Source organism: Pantherophis guttatus, chromosome 1, assembly GCF_059756535.1.
Source record: "Pantherophis guttatus breed Tessera chromosome 1, ASM5975653v1, whole genome shotgun sequence".
Taxonomy (NCBI): domain Eukaryota; kingdom Metazoa; phylum Chordata; class Lepidosauria; order Squamata; family Colubridae; genus Pantherophis; species Pantherophis guttatus.
This window is the reverse complement of record NC_142063.1, coordinates 112,108,151-112,126,740: the sequence shown is the minus strand read 5'-3', so window position 1 is coordinate 112,126,740 and position 18,590 is coordinate 112,108,151. Positions and strand designations below refer to the sequence as shown.

The 18,590-nt window shown below is 39.6% G+C and overlaps 3 protein-coding genes across 12 annotated transcripts in view; 2 read left to right on the top strand and 1 right to left on the bottom strand.

The window, feature by feature from the left end:
- MYRF (myelin regulatory factor) overlaps nucleotides 1–7,172 on the top strand; it is a 112,067-nt gene extending 104,895 nt beyond the window's left edge. For all 9 annotated transcript variants that reach the window (XM_060687788.2, XM_034420183.3, XM_087883340.1 and 6 more), the window contains one exon: nucleotides 795–7,172. In XM_060687788.2, the coding sequence (XP_060543771.2) occupies nucleotides 795–881 (87 nt within the window). In that variant the 3' untranslated portion in view covers nucleotides 882–7,172. The remainder of the gene's footprint in view (nucleotides 1–794) is intronic.
- A 1,610-nt stretch (nucleotides 7,173–8,782) lies between these two features.
- TMEM258 (transmembrane protein 258) lies at nucleotides 8,783–15,533 on the bottom strand. Its single transcript, XM_034420179.3, has 4 exons — nucleotides 15,400–15,533; nucleotides 14,543–14,652; nucleotides 12,864–13,012; nucleotides 8,783–8,916 (listed from the first exon to the last, which is right to left on the bottom strand). The coding sequence occupies exons 1-3, from the start codon at nucleotides 15,400–15,402 to the stop codon at nucleotides 12,886–12,888; spliced, it is 240 nt and encodes a 79-aa protein (XP_034276070.1). The 5' UTR covers nucleotides 15,403–15,533; the 3' UTR covers nucleotides 8,783–8,916; nucleotides 12,864–12,885.
- Nucleotides 15,534–15,545: 12 nt separating this feature from the next.
- FEN1 (flap structure-specific endonuclease 1) lies at nucleotides 15,546–18,135 on the top strand. 2 transcript variants are annotated; one of them, XM_034420176.3, is made up of 2 exons: nucleotides 15,546–15,903; nucleotides 16,514–18,135. In XM_034420176.3, exon 2 carries the CDS (start codon nucleotides 16,562–16,564, stop codon nucleotides 17,708–17,710), a length of 1,149 nt encoding a protein of 382 aa, XP_034276067.1. In that variant the 5' UTR covers nucleotides 15,546–15,903; nucleotides 16,514–16,561; the 3' UTR covers nucleotides 17,711–18,135. The 2 variants fall into 2 exon arrangements, with proteins under 2 accessions (XP_034276067.1, XP_034276068.1); XM_034420177.3 differs by having other exon boundaries at nucleotides 15,569–15,895.
- The last annotated feature ends 455 nt before the right edge of the window (nucleotides 18,136–18,590 follow it).

Here is an 18,590-nt window from a genome sequence, read left to right as displayed (position 1 = left end):
ACAAGAATGGTGTGAATATCTCATATTTAAATTCCTTTCTGATAAGTCTGGTATAGATAAGAAATGATCCTGTATCCATGGGAAGGAGAATGTCTAGATTTCACAGGCATGCTTATTTCATTTTAGGATTAATCTTCGGTAGAGAAAAATATGTTCCTAATTGAGAGGCTTTAAGAACACTATGAAATTTCTTGCCACAGTATTGGGGTTGCTGTTTTTGCACCAGTGCAGAGTTTCTCAACCTGGCAACTATTAGATATGTAGATTACAACTCCCAGAATGCCCCAACCAGCATGGAATTGAAACCCACATATTTTAAAGATGCCAAGGTTGAGAAACACTATTCTAGTGCAACTACTTGTGTGAGAGCACAGGAGAGACTTGAACTTTTAGGGAGCAGATTTAAAAGTCTGGAGCTTGTTGGGGAAGTGTGATTTACTGACACAAGATATCAGTATAAAAGCTTCTGTGCCTTGAAAACACACAGGAAATTAGCCTTCTTTCATAAAATCAGAGAAGAGTTCTAGTGATCCAAGAGTTCTAGGGACCCACTCAGAGTATGAGCTCACTTTTTACTTTGACTTTAAATTTGAACTTCCAGTAATAGTTTTGAGCTAATGATCCGACCAACTCTCCATGGTTTGTTTCGCCGAAGGTAAATTGTTTCTGATAATGATGGCTATTTGCAAAACTTCATGATTCCCTCAAGATAAGAGTTCCTCTCAGTAAAAAAAAAAAAAAAAACACCTTCATTTCCCTTGAACCTTATTTTTTTTTCCATTCCCTCCTCACAGGGCCAAGCTAACTGCAGTACCCCTGTGGAGCAGATGGGTTCTCTCTTTAATGACTACTATTTCCAGTTTTATTGGCTCTGTGAATGAGTCTCGGGAACACCTGCACCCTTTTGATAGAAGCAGAAAAACGATGGGCTCCAAGACTCATTTGACTGAATGCTCTCTTCAAAGAACACCATGCCCTGACTAGTTGCTTCTAATTGATAATCTCTTCCTTTGGGCCTGAGTTACTTTGGTTTCCTTCCTAGCAGATGGAGGTTAATCTTAGAATGTCATACTTTGGGAAGCCACAAGCAAAACAAGAAAATACAGAGGCATTTTGTTTTCTTGATTTGCTGTAGGATGCTAGAATTCCTCTGGCCTCTGAGTACACTGGATTTTAAAATTTTAGGCTTGACCATGCTTGTGTTCAGTCTATTTCAGAACAGACATCTCAGAACTGAAAGATATGGCTTGACTGGAAACAAATCTTGGTGCCCAGAAAGTCAATGAAGCAGCTTTTTAATGCAAATTTCTTACCAATGATGTTAGAAGTCCTATTCTAAAATGGAAACACTGGATCTGTCTGAAAAGGAATTCTATCTAGATGTGTTGCAAGTCGTACACTGGAATTTTCGACTTTCTAGCTGGCAGTCAGATGCTTCTCTTTAAAGCTATGCTTGGCAGAAATCCTGGTGACACTGGAATTCAGGGCTGATAGTTGTTTTTAATAGCAATAACCAATGGAAAAGCTATGGGGTTTACCTCTCACTTCTTCCTGCATCTATCTTACTATAAATTTGTATTTGGCAGACAACAAACCTCAAGGACCCTGCAAAAGCCACTCTCAGGCAGGTCACATCTGTACCCAAAGTGCCTTCTTTTCAGGACTGGATGAAGATGCTTCTCAAGAAGATAGCTCTCTTCTTCAAATATACTTGAGAAAATAGCTCCTGGGCTCTACAACTGGACTTCACAATGCTGGTATCGAAAAAGCATTGACTGAAACCTTTTAAATCCCATTATCTGTCGCTGCCAAAAATACATTCATCCCAAAGAGAATATGGAAAAACTTATAGTATTAACCCTTGTGCCAGAAACCAGGAAAAGGAGGCCACCAGAAGCAATGTACCCAGTGCTAAAAATATCTAAACTGATTTTTTTTTTTTAATCCCTAAGGGGTCACAGGGGTCTCTGTGAGGTAACAAACAAAATACCTTTCTTCATTCTAGGCTTTGAATATCCTTCATATTTCAGGTAATTTACTGTTACAAGATTTTAATTTGCATGTGGGGGGTTTTTCACCAAAAAGAGAAAAGAAGCAGCAGCCAACATTCAAGTTAATTATTGATTGGCTTGTGCCTCATAGGAAACCAAAGTTGAATCCACAGAGTGCCAACCTGAGCCAAGATTTTGAATTAGGTGCTGGGATAAGTCAGATGTATAAGCACAATGTCAAGGTATCAGCCTTTTATTCGAAGACAAATGAGTTAGGTTGGTTCAGGCACTGGCCATTTCTTTCTAAAATAGTTAAAGAAGATTTATGTAGGAGCAACAACAGTTGCATAGAAAACAAGGAGGTAATCTGATGGGGAAAGTAAGAAGCTGCTGGTTCAGCTCTCTCAACCAGAATGAAATTACTGTATAAAGAATATATGAAAAGAAGCATTCCTGCCTTTGGCATATTCCAGCCATCCAGCACTGCAAGCTTTTAAATTGGATTACTGTAGTTAAAAATGACTAAAGTAGACCTTGGCTATTGATATTTTTTTAAGCATTGGTGTCTTTGTGAAAACATACAGTAGTGTTGCCTGCATTCCTTGGTGAAACTGCCACATTATTAATTTATCTATTACCAGGTAGGCATACTTTTAGGCTATTATCCGTGTTGCATATTTGACACTGCATTGTATATCTATGCTAAAAATCGCACTTCCCGGAGAAAAATGATAGCTAAAAATAGTTTTATGAGAACACTTCTAATAAATGTATTAATATGTATGCTAACCTAGCAGTTCAAAAACATGCAAATTTGAACAGATAAATAGGTACCATTTTGGTGGGAAGGTAACAGCAATCCGTGTGCCTCAGTCATGCTGGCCACATGACCATGGAAATGCTGACTGCCTCAGCTACCATAGAAAACAGAGATGAGCACCGCCACCTAGAGTCGGACACAACTGGACAGGGGAAACTTTTACCTTTAACCTGTTTTCAGAAAATAATGTACTGGTCTAATTGTTCTTCGGGATGCTTTAAAGCAAGTGGTACTTATGGATGCAATATAAAATTAATTCATTGTTAATGATTGACATCTTTCTTTGGGATGCTGTATGTTGTGTGCCCAAGAATAGCTCCTAAAGAAAAATAGCAGTTGGGTATTCCTATTCATTGGGAGCAGTGATGATACACTTGATGATATAGGGCAGTGTTGGCGAACCTTTTCAGCACCAAGTGCTGAAAGGGGAGCGCAGACGTGTGCATGCCTGAAACCAAAGAGCAGCCACCCAGTGTGCATGCACACGTTGGAAAGATAATCTTCCGGTTTCTGCCATGCACATGCGCGCTGGCCACCTGGTCTTCCGGTTTCTGGTGTGTATGCGAGTGCAAAGAGCAGCTGGCCAGCGCACGGGAGAGTCTCAAAATTCAAATGTGAAAATTCGCCTGGGTCATGGGGGGAAAAGGGTGGCGGGGGGCATCGAAGCAGTCAGCAGTGGAGGAGGGATGAGCCCCGCATGCAGGGGCCCTCCACCGGCTCCACCTTGCCTTTTGGGGGCCCTCGCACCTCCCTGCCTGCTCCCCTGGTCCCTGTTGGGGTAGCAGGATATCCCCACCAAAAACTCAGTTCCACAGCCCTGAACAGGGAGAGAAAGTTGGGCAGGGGGAATGCCATCTCCCTCCGCTGGAAAGCCAGAGCCCCTTCCCAGACTTGGAGGGCAGTCCTGGGGCTTGGATTGGGGGGTCAGCAGGCAAGAGAGCTACGCCCCAACTCTGCTCCAGCATCCCAGCTAGAAGTGGCAGCGCGAGAACCGCTCCTGGCCCCTCACCCCCAGCAGGAGCAGTGGGCAGGGTGGCTGGCCGCCCAGCTAGCTAACGTTGGCCTGTGCACTCAAGCCAGCCAGGCGCTCTGGACCATGGATGTGCGGTGGAGCCGCAGGCTGGAGGGCTGGAGCTGCGCAAGACGCCCACTCAGACAGGGAGTGAGGGAAGCCACAGCCCGCCCATCCTGGCTGTTAGCTCTGCTCCCCTAGGAAGCAACTGCTGGGATCCCCTCTCCATGTCTTTGGGCACGCGAGCCATCACCCGTTGCTCTTCTGGGTTTTGGTACGCTGGCTACCTGGTCTTCACATGCTCAGGAGTGCCAGAAACTGGAAGAGCAGCTGCCCAGTGCGCATGCCAGGAAGTTGATCTTCCAGTTTCCGGCATACATATGCATTCCGGCCAGCTGGTCTTCGTGCACGCATGTGCACCAGAAACCAGAAGACCAGGTGGCTGGCATGCATGCGCACACTGGGCAGCTGCTCTTCTGGTTTCCGGCGCTTCCATGCGCGTGAAGACCAGCTGGCTAGCATGGCGGAACCCGGAAGAGCAATGGGCGACGGCTTGCATGCCCAGAGAAATGGCTTTGCGTGCCACTTCTAGCACGCGTGCCATAGGTTCGCCATCATGGATATAGGGAGAAGACAGAAAAGTTCTAGTTAGGTCCACCTCAGAGAAAACAGACATGTAAAGACTGGCATGGCTGTCATTACTAGTATTTGCCACCAGCTGGCATTGTTGCACAAGAAAGAATTAATGATCAGTTTTTTTACAGATACAGGAAGAGATCTAAGGAGCAAACAGGCATGAAGTAGGAAATCTTTAATACATACAGTATTTAATTTGGCACTTAATTTCAGATAACTAACATTAACTCAAACTGGAATTGTAATTTATTGATGTCATTACTATATGTTTTAAACATTGAAGATAATATATACTTTAGATAAGGCTCTCTGGCCAAAAAAAAAGTTTAAACTGCAGTCCTATACTCACCATTCACTGATGAGTGACAGAAAGAAATGAATTTGAATTCAGCAATCTTCCATAAGGATGCACTGCTAAGCACTGCTTATTGAAGGATTGCACTGATTGGCATTTCAGTGCAGAATTGAGCTTCAGTTATCATGAAGACAACCATTGCCTGTACTTCTCTAGGCCATCCTGATAGCATCAGCTTCTCTCTTCACCCACTGTTCTGTTTTCCTCTTTCCCTCTACATTCTTTTTTTCTTCTCCTCTTCCTCTTCCTTCTCCTCAGTGCCTTAGTTTGGACATAATTGTAACAGAGCCAATGTAGAGGAGAATAGAGGAAAATATTGTACATTTTAACATGATTTTGTTTGGAGTCTTTTTCCTCTATACACACACTTGTGCTCAGAATAACAAGAGTAAATGATGAAACCACAGGCCATATAAAATATTTCTTTTATGGTTATTCTTGGGATGCTGTCCATTTAATCATGTAAGCATTTATCAGGGACCAGTATGAGATGAAACAAAATGCTTAAAAAGCCGTGAGGAGGGTTTGTTTTTTGGAACTATTCTTTTTAATTCATGATTTTGTCCATCCTTATTCATTTGCATTCAGCCTTTGCTAGAATTTAATTCTTGTTTATCATTGATGAGTACAATTGTAGTGATTCTGATCTGTTTCAAAGCATATTTTATCTTTCTAGAACCTATTTCCTATAAAGAGCCAGCCATGCAAGTATCCAACACCCCTCCAGCTTCCTATTTTCTAGCAATTAAATGCATATCAAGATGCATGTTTACTCCCCTCACAACCCTGCTTACCACCTACCTATTGGTCTGTCATGACCATGCTTCTGAAGGCAGTGCAAGAACTGCTGTCGTTCTAGAGGATTGTAACAATCGTGACACTTTTTCCATGTCGGGGTTAAACTCTTTCAGCTTCCCACATAGTGGGAATGTTATTCCAGCCAAATGGAAAGAAGTCCTGCAATGGCGCCCATTTAGTTAAAGAACTGCAAGTAGAAACTCATAGAAATGGAAGAATCCGTTGTTCCTTTTTATTCCATCGTAGCTCTATTATGGCTCTTCTTAGTAGTAAGGTGCCAAAATACTCCCTTATTACAAGCAGTAAGAAATCTTTAAACCCTTAGTTAAGAGCTATTCATTTAAAAACAATCTGATGAGGACATTCACATTTTCCTGACTATCCCTTTACCTACTCCTCAATACTGATATAAATAGCTAACCCACCACTGTTTGTTATCTATCCTGATCAGGGTGAGGCAGCAAAGACAAAATGACATCAGAAATAAAATAACCAATCACTTTCTTCTCCCAGTCGATCCAATGGAATTGGAGAGAAGGTATCTGTGTTTATATATAAGTATGCATGTATGTATGTATGTGTGTGTGTGTATACATACACACAAGCACACATATACATATATCAAATCTTTTTATTGGCAAATTCACATCAAAGTTTTCTCTGGTATGCATAATCTTTTATAACAAGTATTGCTCTTTATATTACAGGTTTCATTGTTTTAAAATGCTGTAACACTGCGTCTATAATATCTCATTTGTCTCAAAATGCTTCAAAATATCAAGTGTGGGAGAGAGAAAATTAGCCAAAAATCATAGCAAATTAATAACCATCAGTGCCTCAGTTATTAGCGTAATCACATAAACTGGACCTTTCGACCATACAATCTTTACTCATCTTCTCAGAACATTCCTTCCCATTTGCATTATTTACAGACTTCTGAAAAGCAAAATAGTGATTAACAACTGTATCTGTTCCTGTCTGATAGAGACAGGTTAAGAGATGGTGCTTCCTGCTTAGTTGGTAGCTCACCTTTCCAAGAGCTAAAATTCTAACTGTGCCTCTTTAGACACTTGGAGGAACAGGAAGAAAAAACAAGGGTGGAAATGGAGCCAGCTTTTAAAGTTTGGCTACTCTGAAGGTTAGGAATGATTTCTCAAAAGGAAAATCCATACACTTTTTGTATTTTTATTATTGTTAAAGCTTAAAGCCTGTATATAAATATTTTATGCCATCACTGTGAGCCTTAAGGAATATAAAGCACTAATTGTTTTGTTTAAAAGTTGCTACCACAGCTTTAATCATTGTATATTGTCCACAATTTCAAAGTCATATACTTAGTGAGTACTATGTTAATGTTTTATTATTATTTTAGTTTGGTGGAGAATAAGTGAAGTTGCTTTTTCTTCTACCACCTGCTTTTCCAATTTGTATTTATATTTTGTTCTTGTTTTGGAGTTCTGGTGGTCAGGATTCCTCTACTTTTGTTTGCTTATCTAGAGCCTAATTCTTAGGAAATGTACCTGTATAAATAAATACCCAAGTATACTACTTTGTACCCAAGATTGGCTCATCACTTATTCTTTCACTTCAGTAGACTGAATTGTTACACACAGTGCAATTAAGGATGCAGATCAAGAAAAAAACAATTTGGTTTGGATGCTGCACATAATATGCTACAGGAAATATTTGAAGATGACAAAATAATCATGTTTTAGATTAATGTTCCTATCTGCAGTTTTTATAAAAGAAATAAAAAAGAATGCAAATGACCAGCTGTCTGCAAGGAATATAAATCCTTCCATTGCCCACCATCTAGTCAGAGCTGAAAAAGCTTCTTGGATGAGAAGCAAAACATCTTCAAAGAACAAGTCCAGCTGCCTCTTGAAAAAGCACCTTTGGGACAACCATGACCTGGATGACTGAGTCATATTATTTCTCTCTCACACACACTCAATTCAAATGGTCAAAGTACCTAATGTCCTCTCCTATTTTCTCCACAACCACCCTATGAAGTGGGTTGGGAGAGAATGACTATCCCAAAGTCATCCAGGTGGCTTTTATGCCTAAGGGAAGCAAAGCCTAGAATTTTGGTTTCTAGGCCAATCCTTTAATCACTGCACAAATGAACTGATTCATTTATATGAGCTAAAATATGAAACTTCCTATTCGCTAACTGCCTTTTCAAAATAAGATGCAGAAGAACTTATTTAGCAGTAACATAAGATAGCCATAAGATAGAGGTACCCGGTTTCCCCCAAAATAAGACATCCCCTAATAATAAGCCCAATTGGGCTTTTGAGTGCATGGCAATAAGGCCAAGTGCTTATTTCTGGATTCAAAAAAATATAAGACAGGGTCTTATTTTCAGGGAAACATGGTAAAATCAATGTTATTTCTGGACTTTGCAACTGAAGTAATGCATGTGACTATCAAAAAGATCATTAGGTGAATTACTATCTCCATGTTGTTCCCAAAAGGATTTTTCGGAGGTTGGTGAAATTAGGACCCATATTGTTGGGAGCAGTATGCTGACTCTGCAAACCACTTAGAGGGCTGCAAAGCATTGTGAAGCGGTATACAAGTCAAAGTATAAGTGCTATTATTGTAGCAAAAATAAATTTGGCAGCACGTTAAGGCCAAATATATTTGTCGAAATAGTTCATTTAATCAGATACAGGACCACCATCAGAGCAGAGACCACTCTGGAATATGTAGGTCCATGCAATTACATATGCAATTGGTTAAAGCAGCAGCAGCTTTTCCTGAAATCATGTATAGGAAAGATCCAAGTATTTCAAAAGAGCTGAAGACACAGACTACATTTGTCCCCTAAATGTTTTCAAGCTCATTGTTAATATCTATCTCCCTAAAACGGGATGCACATATGCATCACTCTAAATGTTACGCATTTATTCCATATATCTAAAAAACGTACAGTGAATAAGATGCATCAATAAACTGTGAAATGGTCACCTCAGTTTCACATTCTTGGCATTCTGCTTAGATATCCACTCCTAGAAATAGATATCCACTCCTAGGGAATGATATCTATTTCTCCTACTGAGAATATATACAAACCCAAGGCTAAGTGTGGCTGACCAGCCAGTGACAAATAAATGGATCTAAACGGATAGAAAAAAAACCCAATACCTCAAGAGTATAGCACAACATTCAGCTTATCACAGATTCAGCTTTATTGATCTGATGTTAGAATTCTCACATGTTAGAATTATAGTCCAGAACTGTGATAAGCCACACTGTTCAATAAAAAAGTAAAAAGGAGGTGCAGAAAGGCTTCTGGAACCTGAAATAGAGAAGAAAAAGAACAAAATTAAATATTATTTCTTTAAAGCTTTCCCTTATTGTTTTCCATGTCACTACATTGTGTGCACAATTATTAGGCAAGTGACTTTTTTGACCATATCATTTTTATGCATATTTTCCACCTCCAAGCTGTATAAACCTCAATACTTATTGGATAAAAGCATATCAGGTGATGTGTGTTTGTGTAATGAGAGAGGGTGTGGCCTAAGGAGATCAACACCCTATATCAAGGTGTGCATAATTATTAGACAATTTCTTTTCCTCAAGCAAAAAAGATTTAACTGATTCTGAATCAAAAATTGTAAAAAAGTCTTTCAGAGGAATGTAGCATGCGTGAAATTGCAAAGATATTGGCGTGTGATAGAGAACCATCAAATGTTTTGCTGCAAATAGTCAACAGGGTTGCAAGAAATGTGTTGAGGAAAAAAAGATGCACATTAACTGCCAAAGATTTGAGAAGAATCAAACATGAAGCTACCAGGAATCCATTATCCTCCAGTGCTCTAGTATTCCAGAACTGCAACCTACCTGGAGTGCCCAGAAGTACAAGGTGTTCAGTGATCAGAGACAAGGCCAAGCTAAGGAAGGCTGAAACCCAACCATAACTGAACAAGACACATAAGTTGAAATGGCAAGACTGGGCCAAGAAATATCTGACAATAGATTTTTCAAAGGTTTTATGGACTGATGAGTGACTCTTGATGGACCAGATGGATGGGCCCATGGCTGAATCAATAATGGGCAGAACTCCACTTTGATTCAGACGCCAGCAAGGTGAAGGTGGGGTACTGGTATGGGCTGGTATTATTAAAGATGAGCTAGCTGGATCTTTTTGGGTTGAAGATGGACTCAAAATCAACTCACAAATCTACTGGCAGTTTCTAGAAGACACTTTCTTCAAGCATCGGTACAGGAAAAAGTCTGCATCTTTCAAGACCATGATTTTTATGCAGGATAACACTTCATCACATGCATCGAAGTACTCCACTGTGTGGTTAGCCAGTAAAGGCCTTAAAGATGAAAGAATAATGATATGGCCCCCTTCCTCACCTGACCTAAACTCTATTGAGAACTTGTGGGCCCTTCTTAAATGGGAGTTTTACAGCGAAAGAAAACAGTACATCTCTTTGAACAGTGTCCGGGAAGCTGTGGTTGCTGTTGCACAAAAAGTTGATCGTCAGCAGATCAAGAAACTGACAGACTCCATGAATAGAAGGCTTATGACTGTTGTTGAAAAGAAGGGTGGCTATATTGGTCCCTGATTTTTTTTCAAATGTCAAAAATGTTTATTTGTAAATTATGAGTTATTATTTTCATCTTAACAGATGACAATAAATGAGATGAGGAAAATTTCATTTTTCATTTAGTTGCATAATAATTCTGCACACTAATAGTTGCCTAATAATTGTACACACATATTCTCCTAGGAAAGCTTTTACTTTCTTAAATATTCAAATTTGAGATTTATTAACACTTTGGATTGACCAAGAGCACTGTAGTTGTTCAATAATAAAATTAATCCTCAACTATACAACTGCCTAATAATTGTGCACACAGTGTATTCAAAGCAAGACAAATAATATGGGATCAAAACATCAAACGTTAGATTTAGTACATTAATAAATATCCAGATAAAAATATAGTGTTTCTATTGTGAATGGTTGATCTTGTAACTTACATTTTTCATTCCTTTTTTTAACGTTAGATCTATTTAATCTATGTGACTCAATACCTCAGGATATGCAAACTGTACATAGATACTACATGAATTCTTGGCTTAGAAAAATATATTTGCCTAAATAATAACATAAAATACAGTTATTGTCTTCAAGTTGGAATGGGCCACAAAACTCCTAAGCTATCCTCTGCTGTGCAGGAATCTAATTAAGGCATCCAACATAGATGATTATCTAGTCTCCATTTGAAATACATTCAATGAACCTACTTAGCTCTCAGCATATTTGATAAAAATATATGGTAACTATGACTGCAATGGAAACGGGCTTGTCTTGTCAGAATTTAAACAAGCATGTTCAGGTTGTTAGAAACTAAAGTTTGGAAATTTACAGGCCAAGGGAACTGCAACTCCAGCAACCCAGAGCTTGGAAAAGGCACACAACAAAATGTATGCTGTTGGGGTGGATGTTGTGAAAGAAAAAAAATAGCAACATCTTCCTTCTTTTTCTCAACAATCCAGCCTTACTTTATTAGTTTCCTATTCCCATCAGGCATGGGAAACCAGCAACTGGTTGAAACTTGCTGGTGGAAAATGTGAATGTTCAGTTCCATAAAAACCAACAACTGAAAGCCATTGGCCACATCTGATGTTTGACTAAAAAACCATCATTATTTAAATATGACATGGTGCCATCAATGGCAGGTGAGGTCACAACTTCCATCCGAGGAAGCTTCTGTGTATTTAATAGCATGTCTGACTGGCAACTGCTCATCTGCAGAAAAGTCTACACAGCGAAATAGCAGAAACATGATCAATGGTCTGATACTACAAGGAAGTAAATTTAGGTTAGATATTTGGAGGAAATTCCTGATGCTAAAGAGCTGTCAGTGGAATAGGCTGTCTCTGGAAGAGGTATACTGTATTCCTCTTCACTGAGAGTCCCAGTAGCAATCTTCCAAATGGTTTAGCAGATCATGCACTTAGCTGCCTTCAAACTCCGATTCTATGAAATATTGACTGTACACACTTTTCAGTGAAGCAAATTCTTTTGTAATATACTGATATCTTTTGCAAAAGATTTGGCATTTTAAAACTTGTTTTTGTATAATTAATATATATGTGGAATAAGTGATATTTCTAAAGAGCTGTATGTTGTTTCTAATTTATTTTATTTATTTATTTATTTATTTATTTATTTATTTATTTATTTATTTATTTATTTATTTATTTATTTATTATATTTCTATACCGCCTTTCTCCCGTAGGACTCAAGGCGGTTTACAGTCAAGAAAAATATAGACACACAAACATCATAAAATTGCTAATTAAAATTATTACTTAGTTTGGTCAATTAAATAAAACCCAGAATTAGATAACATTTAAAAAATCATTCACAATGGCTGCCTCTAAAATGTATGCATAATGTTATGCATTTAACATAAATGCATACCAGCATTTATGTTAAAACTTTATTTAACAATATTAATTTTGCTTTTATTTCATTTTAAAATGTAACCCAGTTGAAAATAATGTATATTGTTAGGTTGTTTTTGAATATTTCAAGTTTTCTTATAGTTAATTTGAAATTTAATATTCTCATATTAACAGTGTAAGCCTACAAACATCTATTCAAAATCAAGTCTTTTTGAAAACTCAGGAGACCGTAGCTAGGTAAAAAGTAAAGGACTGTTCTTGATACTTATTTTTGGATGCTGAAAATGTTTTAGTTTGTCCCTGCATTTCAGTTCATCTCCGTCTGCTGGAACATGTTTAGCATTACAGGTAGTCCTTATGACTTTACAGCCACAACTGGGAGCATAATTTCTATTGCTAAGCAAGCTTAAATGTGTTATGCATGGTTTTACATCTGAGTTGTTAAGCAAATCACTTGGGTTGTTAAGGGAATCATTGACTTCCCCCATTGACTTTGCTTGTTGAAAGCTGGCTGGGAAGATCACAAATTGGGATCGTATAACCTCGGGATGCTGCAATTGTCATAAATACATGCTGCTTGCCAATTTTGATATGACTGTTGGTCGTAAATATGAGGACCAGTCATAAATCATTTTGTTAGTGTTGTTGTAATTTCAAATGGTCACTAAATGAATGGTTATAAATGGAGGACTATTTGTATTTACATCACATCTTTAAATATGCTTTTTAAAAGTTTCATCTCAGTTTGTTCTATCCACTTATTAATCAGATCCTTATTGTGAGAAGGCCCCAACATAACATTTAACATGTCTCACCTGAAATAGCTCCAAACTACTGTCACACATAGATTCCAACCCACAGCAATAAGAAGAGAACTCCAAAGCCCATGAAGAGTGATGCTACTAGAGAGATGAGTAGTTCTTTGTAAATGTCCCGGGTATACTTGGTGGATGTCACTTCATAACTGATCATTATTAAAGGTATAACCAGACAGGTTTATAGAAAACTTATCAATGTAAATTGGGGAAAAAACATACTTGTTTCCTATACATAATGGAATGACAACTCACTATATAGATCACCTATCTTTAACATAGCTCATAATACAGAAATTAAGCAATCCTTTCCTTGCCAAAAATAAAGATTAATTAATCACTTTCTTCAGTTAAGTTAAACAGAATGGAATGAATTAAAGGAACAGAAGCAGTTTAGCAACTACTTTCAGCTTCAATTATTATGGTAGTCAGAGCTGTTAGAAATATTTGTCACACCATGCTGTCTCACATGCATTTGATAGTCAAGTTTTCTTTATCAAAATTTCACAATTCTCATCATCTAAATTTAAATGTTCATTAATTTTTTTTAGTTGTTTTTTTACTTCCAACCCTTGAGAAACAATCACATTTCTAATGACGTTTCATAATAACGCTTGTAATCAGTGCTGTGGAGTCGGAGTCGGGGAGTCAGAGTCGGAGGAAATTTTGGGTACCTGGAGTCGGAGTCGGAAGTACACAAAACTGAGGAGTTGGAGTCGGAGTCGGAACATTTATCTCCCGACTCCACAGCCCTGCTTGTAATACAATTTTAAACTGAGCATGTGGCACAAATCCTGAATGTAATGTTTGTTGTTTCAAACTGTAGGAAATAATTTTTTTGTCTTTTGAGTTTTGGCAATTATCTCCACTCCTGACATAAAAGCATGTTATGATGCTATAAAATATTTATGTTTAGCAAAAGTAATAATTATATTTCTGTGCTTAAAGGAACAGGAAAACGTGTGACCTTCATTTATGAGATCCTAATATTGAGTCATCTAGCTGCTTTCTGGCAAACCAGAAATTTCAATGAATTTCATTTTTATCTAAGTGCTTTTCTAATGATGGAATCATGATCACCAACTTTAGGCAAGGGAAGAGTGTCCCTGAATCCTGGTATATATTATAGAACAGTTGTGATTTCCTGAGTGATGTTATGCCATACCTTGAAATTATTCTGCATGATACTTTGTCTTCTGAAAATTATCTCAAATGTTCTTCATTTCAGGATTATATCACCATCAGTGTTAAGAACTTACTTTGAGTGGAACATGACATACCTCTAGAACAGGGCTTGCCAACATGCGGAGTGTGGCTCACTACTTGGCCGCAGGCTAATTACCACCAGGCCGTGGGGGTGGCCGGCTGGTGCGTGTGCCTAAGATTTTTTTTCCTGCATTTGTCAAGAACAAGGGTCTTCAAACTTGACAAATTTAAGACTTGTGGACTTCAACTCCCAGAATTCCTCAGCTAGTCATGCTGACCGGAATTTTGGGAACTGGAAGTCCCCAAGTCTTAAAGTTGCCAAGTTTGGAGACCGCTGGTCAAGAGCAAAAATCTATTCAGATTTTTTCAGTAAGCAGTTAAACTAAACAAAGGTATGGTGCTCTCCACAGAACTGCTGACCACCTTATATATTTGCAAATAACCAAAATATATCTCTGCAATAGTAAGGATACACGAAGAACCAAGCTGTGAAGAACATGCCAATGGCCAGGAGCACCACAGTGAGATGTGGAAACACAGCCGGATTCACCGGACTGGTGTATCTGCTCATTGTTTCAAGCTCCTGAAATAAAGAAAAAAATGGGGGGTGGGAAGTGAGACAAGAAAAAGAATATAAGACTATGAAGATTTAACTACTATTTTTTAATATATATCTTATTGAAAGAACTGCAGTATGAGGCAAAGGAACTACCGTATTTCTCCCTGCCCCTCATGGATGTTGAGAGGAGGGACACAACAGTGAGAGCCAGTGAAGCCGCTGGCTTAGAAACCAGGAGACTGTGAGAGTTGGACTTCCCACTTCTAGACATGAAAGCCGGCTAGGTGGCTTTGGGCCAGTCATTCTCAGCCCAGTCTACCTCATAGGGTTGTTGTTGTTGTGGGGAAAATAGGAGGTGGGAGCATTAAGTACATTTGTAACACCTTGAATTATATACTTTAAAATGAGGATAGAGAGAGGGAGGGAGGGAGGGAGGGAGACAGAGGGAGAGGGATAACCACAACAATCCATTATCTGTTGATGCCCCTACAACGACCTCTCCCTGCCTTTTCCTTATGCTGAAGCCTGCTAGCGCTCAGCTTTCATACACCCCCAACCCTCCCTCCACAGGAATGTAAAGCAAGGTCCACCGGAGGTCCAGCTTCTGTGTCTGAGCCACCGGCCATCCACATTCATCTAAAAGGGCCCCTCAGAAGATTTCTCGTGGTTACAGGCGCCCCGGAACTGGGCCCGCCAACCACTAACGGCCGCAGCCGGAAAAAGCCGCCATGCAAAGAGCAGCCGCCGACGGTCCCTCTCCCTGCACCTTACCATGGCTGCGTTGGCGGCGGCTCCCGTTACAGAAAGACACGTCCGTTCTTTCCTGCCATCCTCGCTCCGCCCTTCCGTCTCCGGAGCGCTGTCTTGTCGTCAGTCTCTCCGGCCCAAAGCTTGCTGGGAGTTGTGGTCCGCTTGGCCCTCTAATTGTAGGAGAGCGCACAAAGCTGTCGTCAGAACCACATCTCCCAGAGATCACCGCGCGGGCTCGTCTCTTGCGACCCCGAGCGCGGGATTTAGAAGGCGCGAAGAGAGAGAAGTGTCGGAGCGCCGGGTTGGCGAGAGAGAGAGAGAGAGAGAGAGAGAGAGAGAGAGAGACACGCGATTTAGTTCCCGCGCTGCCGACTGACGGGGCGTGCCAGACAAAAGCGGTGGGAGCCTGCTGGCGCGGTCGGGGTGGTGGTGGTGGTGGTGAAGGAGGAGGAAAATCGCGGAATCAAGTTGCTTTTGCGCCTGTGCACAAAATCGAAAAAGGAGAGCTCTCTGCCAGGTAGCGTGGTAGGTGTTACAATTTTTATTGTTGCTATCATTCCAGTTGGGTTTTCTAATTGTGGACACGTCAGGTGTGGCGCGGGATGGTGGAATTGCAAAACAGAGTGTTTGAAGAGCCATTCGTTATTAGCAAGAGGTCAAAGGCTTACCGCTGAGTGGGCGGCTAAGCTCTTGGGATCAATACGGAAAGGTGTCGACTGCAAGCTTGGATCCACCTGGGTGTTTCTCCCGTCTGCTTTCATGTGCGCGAACTCTGAATTTCCTATAGGTCGATTCGCCCTGCAGGCATTGGCCTTCGGACGAGCACGAGTCTTAACCAACGACAATCTAGGTTTTGTTTCCTAGCGTGGTATCCTAGGCTAGTAGAAAAGTAAAGGATGAAAATGAGAAGAGGGATGAAAAAAAAAAAGACTGGGAACATAAAGAAACAAACCCAGAATCCATAAGGGAAATGTAATATCTTCCTAAAGTTCTTTGAAATGTCACTTAAGATGATTGATCTGTGTGATATTGATAAAAGATTTATTATCAGTACACTGAGAAAAAAATATGCCTTGTTCCATTACTAGACTTGTTTGTTGTCATCTAAAAATTTATCTATTACTTTACTTCCTAGGTTTCTCCTGTATTATATTGCCTCAGATTCATTGATTGACCAGTCAAGATGGGAATCCATGGTTTGGCCAAGCTGATTGCAGATATGGCTCCTGCTGCCATTCGAGAAAATGACATCAAGAGTTACTTTGGGCGGAGAGTGGCCATTGATGCCTCTATGAGTATTTACCAGTTCCTAATTGCTGTACGGCAGGGAGCTGAAATGCTGCAGAATGAAGAAGGTGAGACTACAAGCCACTTGATGGGAATGTTCTACCGCACTATCCGCATGGTGGAAAATGGCATCAAGCCTGCCTACGTCTTTGATGGCAAACCCCCCCAGCTGAAATCGGGTGAATTGGCTAAACGTACTGAGCGGCGGACAGAAGCAGAAAAGCAGCTGCAAGAAGCCAAAGAGATGGGAGAGGAGGAAAATGTAGAGAAGTTCAGCAAGAGGCTAGTTAAAGTGACTAAACAGCACAATGATGAGTGTAAAAAACTGCTGACCTTGATGGGTATCCCATATGTAGATGCCCCTGGTGAAGCTGAAGCTAGCTGTGCTGCGCTGGTGAAAGGAAACAAGGTCTACGCAGCTGCAACTGAGGATATGGATTGCTTGACCTTTGGCAGCCCTGTGCTAATGCGACATCTTACTGTGAGTGAGGCAAAGAAACTGCCCATTCAGGAATTTCATCTAAACCGTGTTCTCCAGGATATGAGCTTGAGCCAGAAAGAATTTGTGGACTTGTGTATATTACTAGGTTGTGATTACTGTGAAAGCATCCGTGGAATTGGACCCAAGCGTGCAGTGGAACTCATCAAGCAGCACAAAAACATAGAGAAGATTATTCAGCAACTAGATACTAAGAAGTATTCTGTGCCTGAGAATTGGCTGCATAAGGAAGCCCAAAAACTCTTCTTGGAGCCTGAAGTTGTAAACCCAGAAGAAGTGGAACTGAAGTGGAATGAGCCTGATGAGGAAGGGCTTGTTAGCTTCATGTGTGGAGAGAAGCAATTCAATGAAGAAAGAATTCGTAATGGGATCAAGAGGTTAAACAAGAGCCGACAGGGAAGCACTCAGGGCCGGCTGGATGATTTTTTCAAAGTGACTGGCTCTATTACCTCAGCTAAGCGTAAGGAACCAGAACCTAAGGGATCAGCCAAAAAGAAGGCCAAGAGTAGTGGTTCGGCAGCATCAAAATTTAAGAAAGGGAAATAAAATTCTTGAACAATGCTAATTCTTCAACACTCCACTTTTCCTTGGATAAAATATATTAAGCAGCAAATTCAGGCTCTTTTCTGTAATATACAATTGATTTAGGATACTCAAAAAGTGAAACAAATACTGCTGTATTCAAAAGATGTTTAGAATCTGCTGTTTGGAAACATATTCTTGTTTAGGGATTCATGTCACCTTGAGTGTTGTGAAATCTTAATCATGCCATGTATTGTGTTTAATTTGTTATTGTTAACAATAGTGTGATGAAATGGTTTAATTTTGAGTTGCAGATTTCAATATATGTTGGCAACCTGCTGAATGTGTATAGATACTAAAATAAAATTTATAAGATTTTAATAGTGTTAATAGAAATATCTGCTTTACACTTTTTAAAAGTATATAATAAATCTCAATTTTCATTACTACATCTTGTTTTATATTATGCTTAAACAAAACATACATTTAATGGCTCTGTTACTTTAACAAGGTTTTTTAAAAAACATAAGAGATACCTGCTTACGATTCAAGAACAAAATTGTAAATTTACATGTCTTCTGGATAGAAAAGGGGTTTCGGTTGAATTCAGCTAAAATTAGAAGTAAGGATTTCAGGATTAAATTTATTGTACAATTTCAAGACATAGTTTTAAATTGAATCTTGCCACTAAAATAAAAAATTATTTACGTGGTTGTATGCAGGTGTTAAAGCACAGTGAGGCAAAAGAAATTCTATATTAATAGGAGAATGCATGAAATGGAAAATGTTTTGTTTCAAGTCCAATAAAAATCACATATTCCAGATGTATTGCCAAACCATTTTGGGTTACCTATGATTTAGCATAAAATTTCGAAAAAGCAAAATCCGGAGAGGCCCTAGAATT

What these genes read in the sequence shown, in the direction of transcription:
- TMEM258 (XM_034420179.3), bottom strand. An exon ending in TTCACAGCTTGGTTCTTCGT is followed by an intron (nt 13,013 to 14,542) that starts GTATCCTTACTA and finishes AATAATGATCAG; the next exon opens with TTATGAAGTGACATCCACCA.
- FEN1 (XM_034420176.3), top strand. Translation starts at nt 16,562, where the DNA reads ATGGGAATCCATGGTTTGGCCAAGCTGATTGCAGATATGGCTCCTGCT.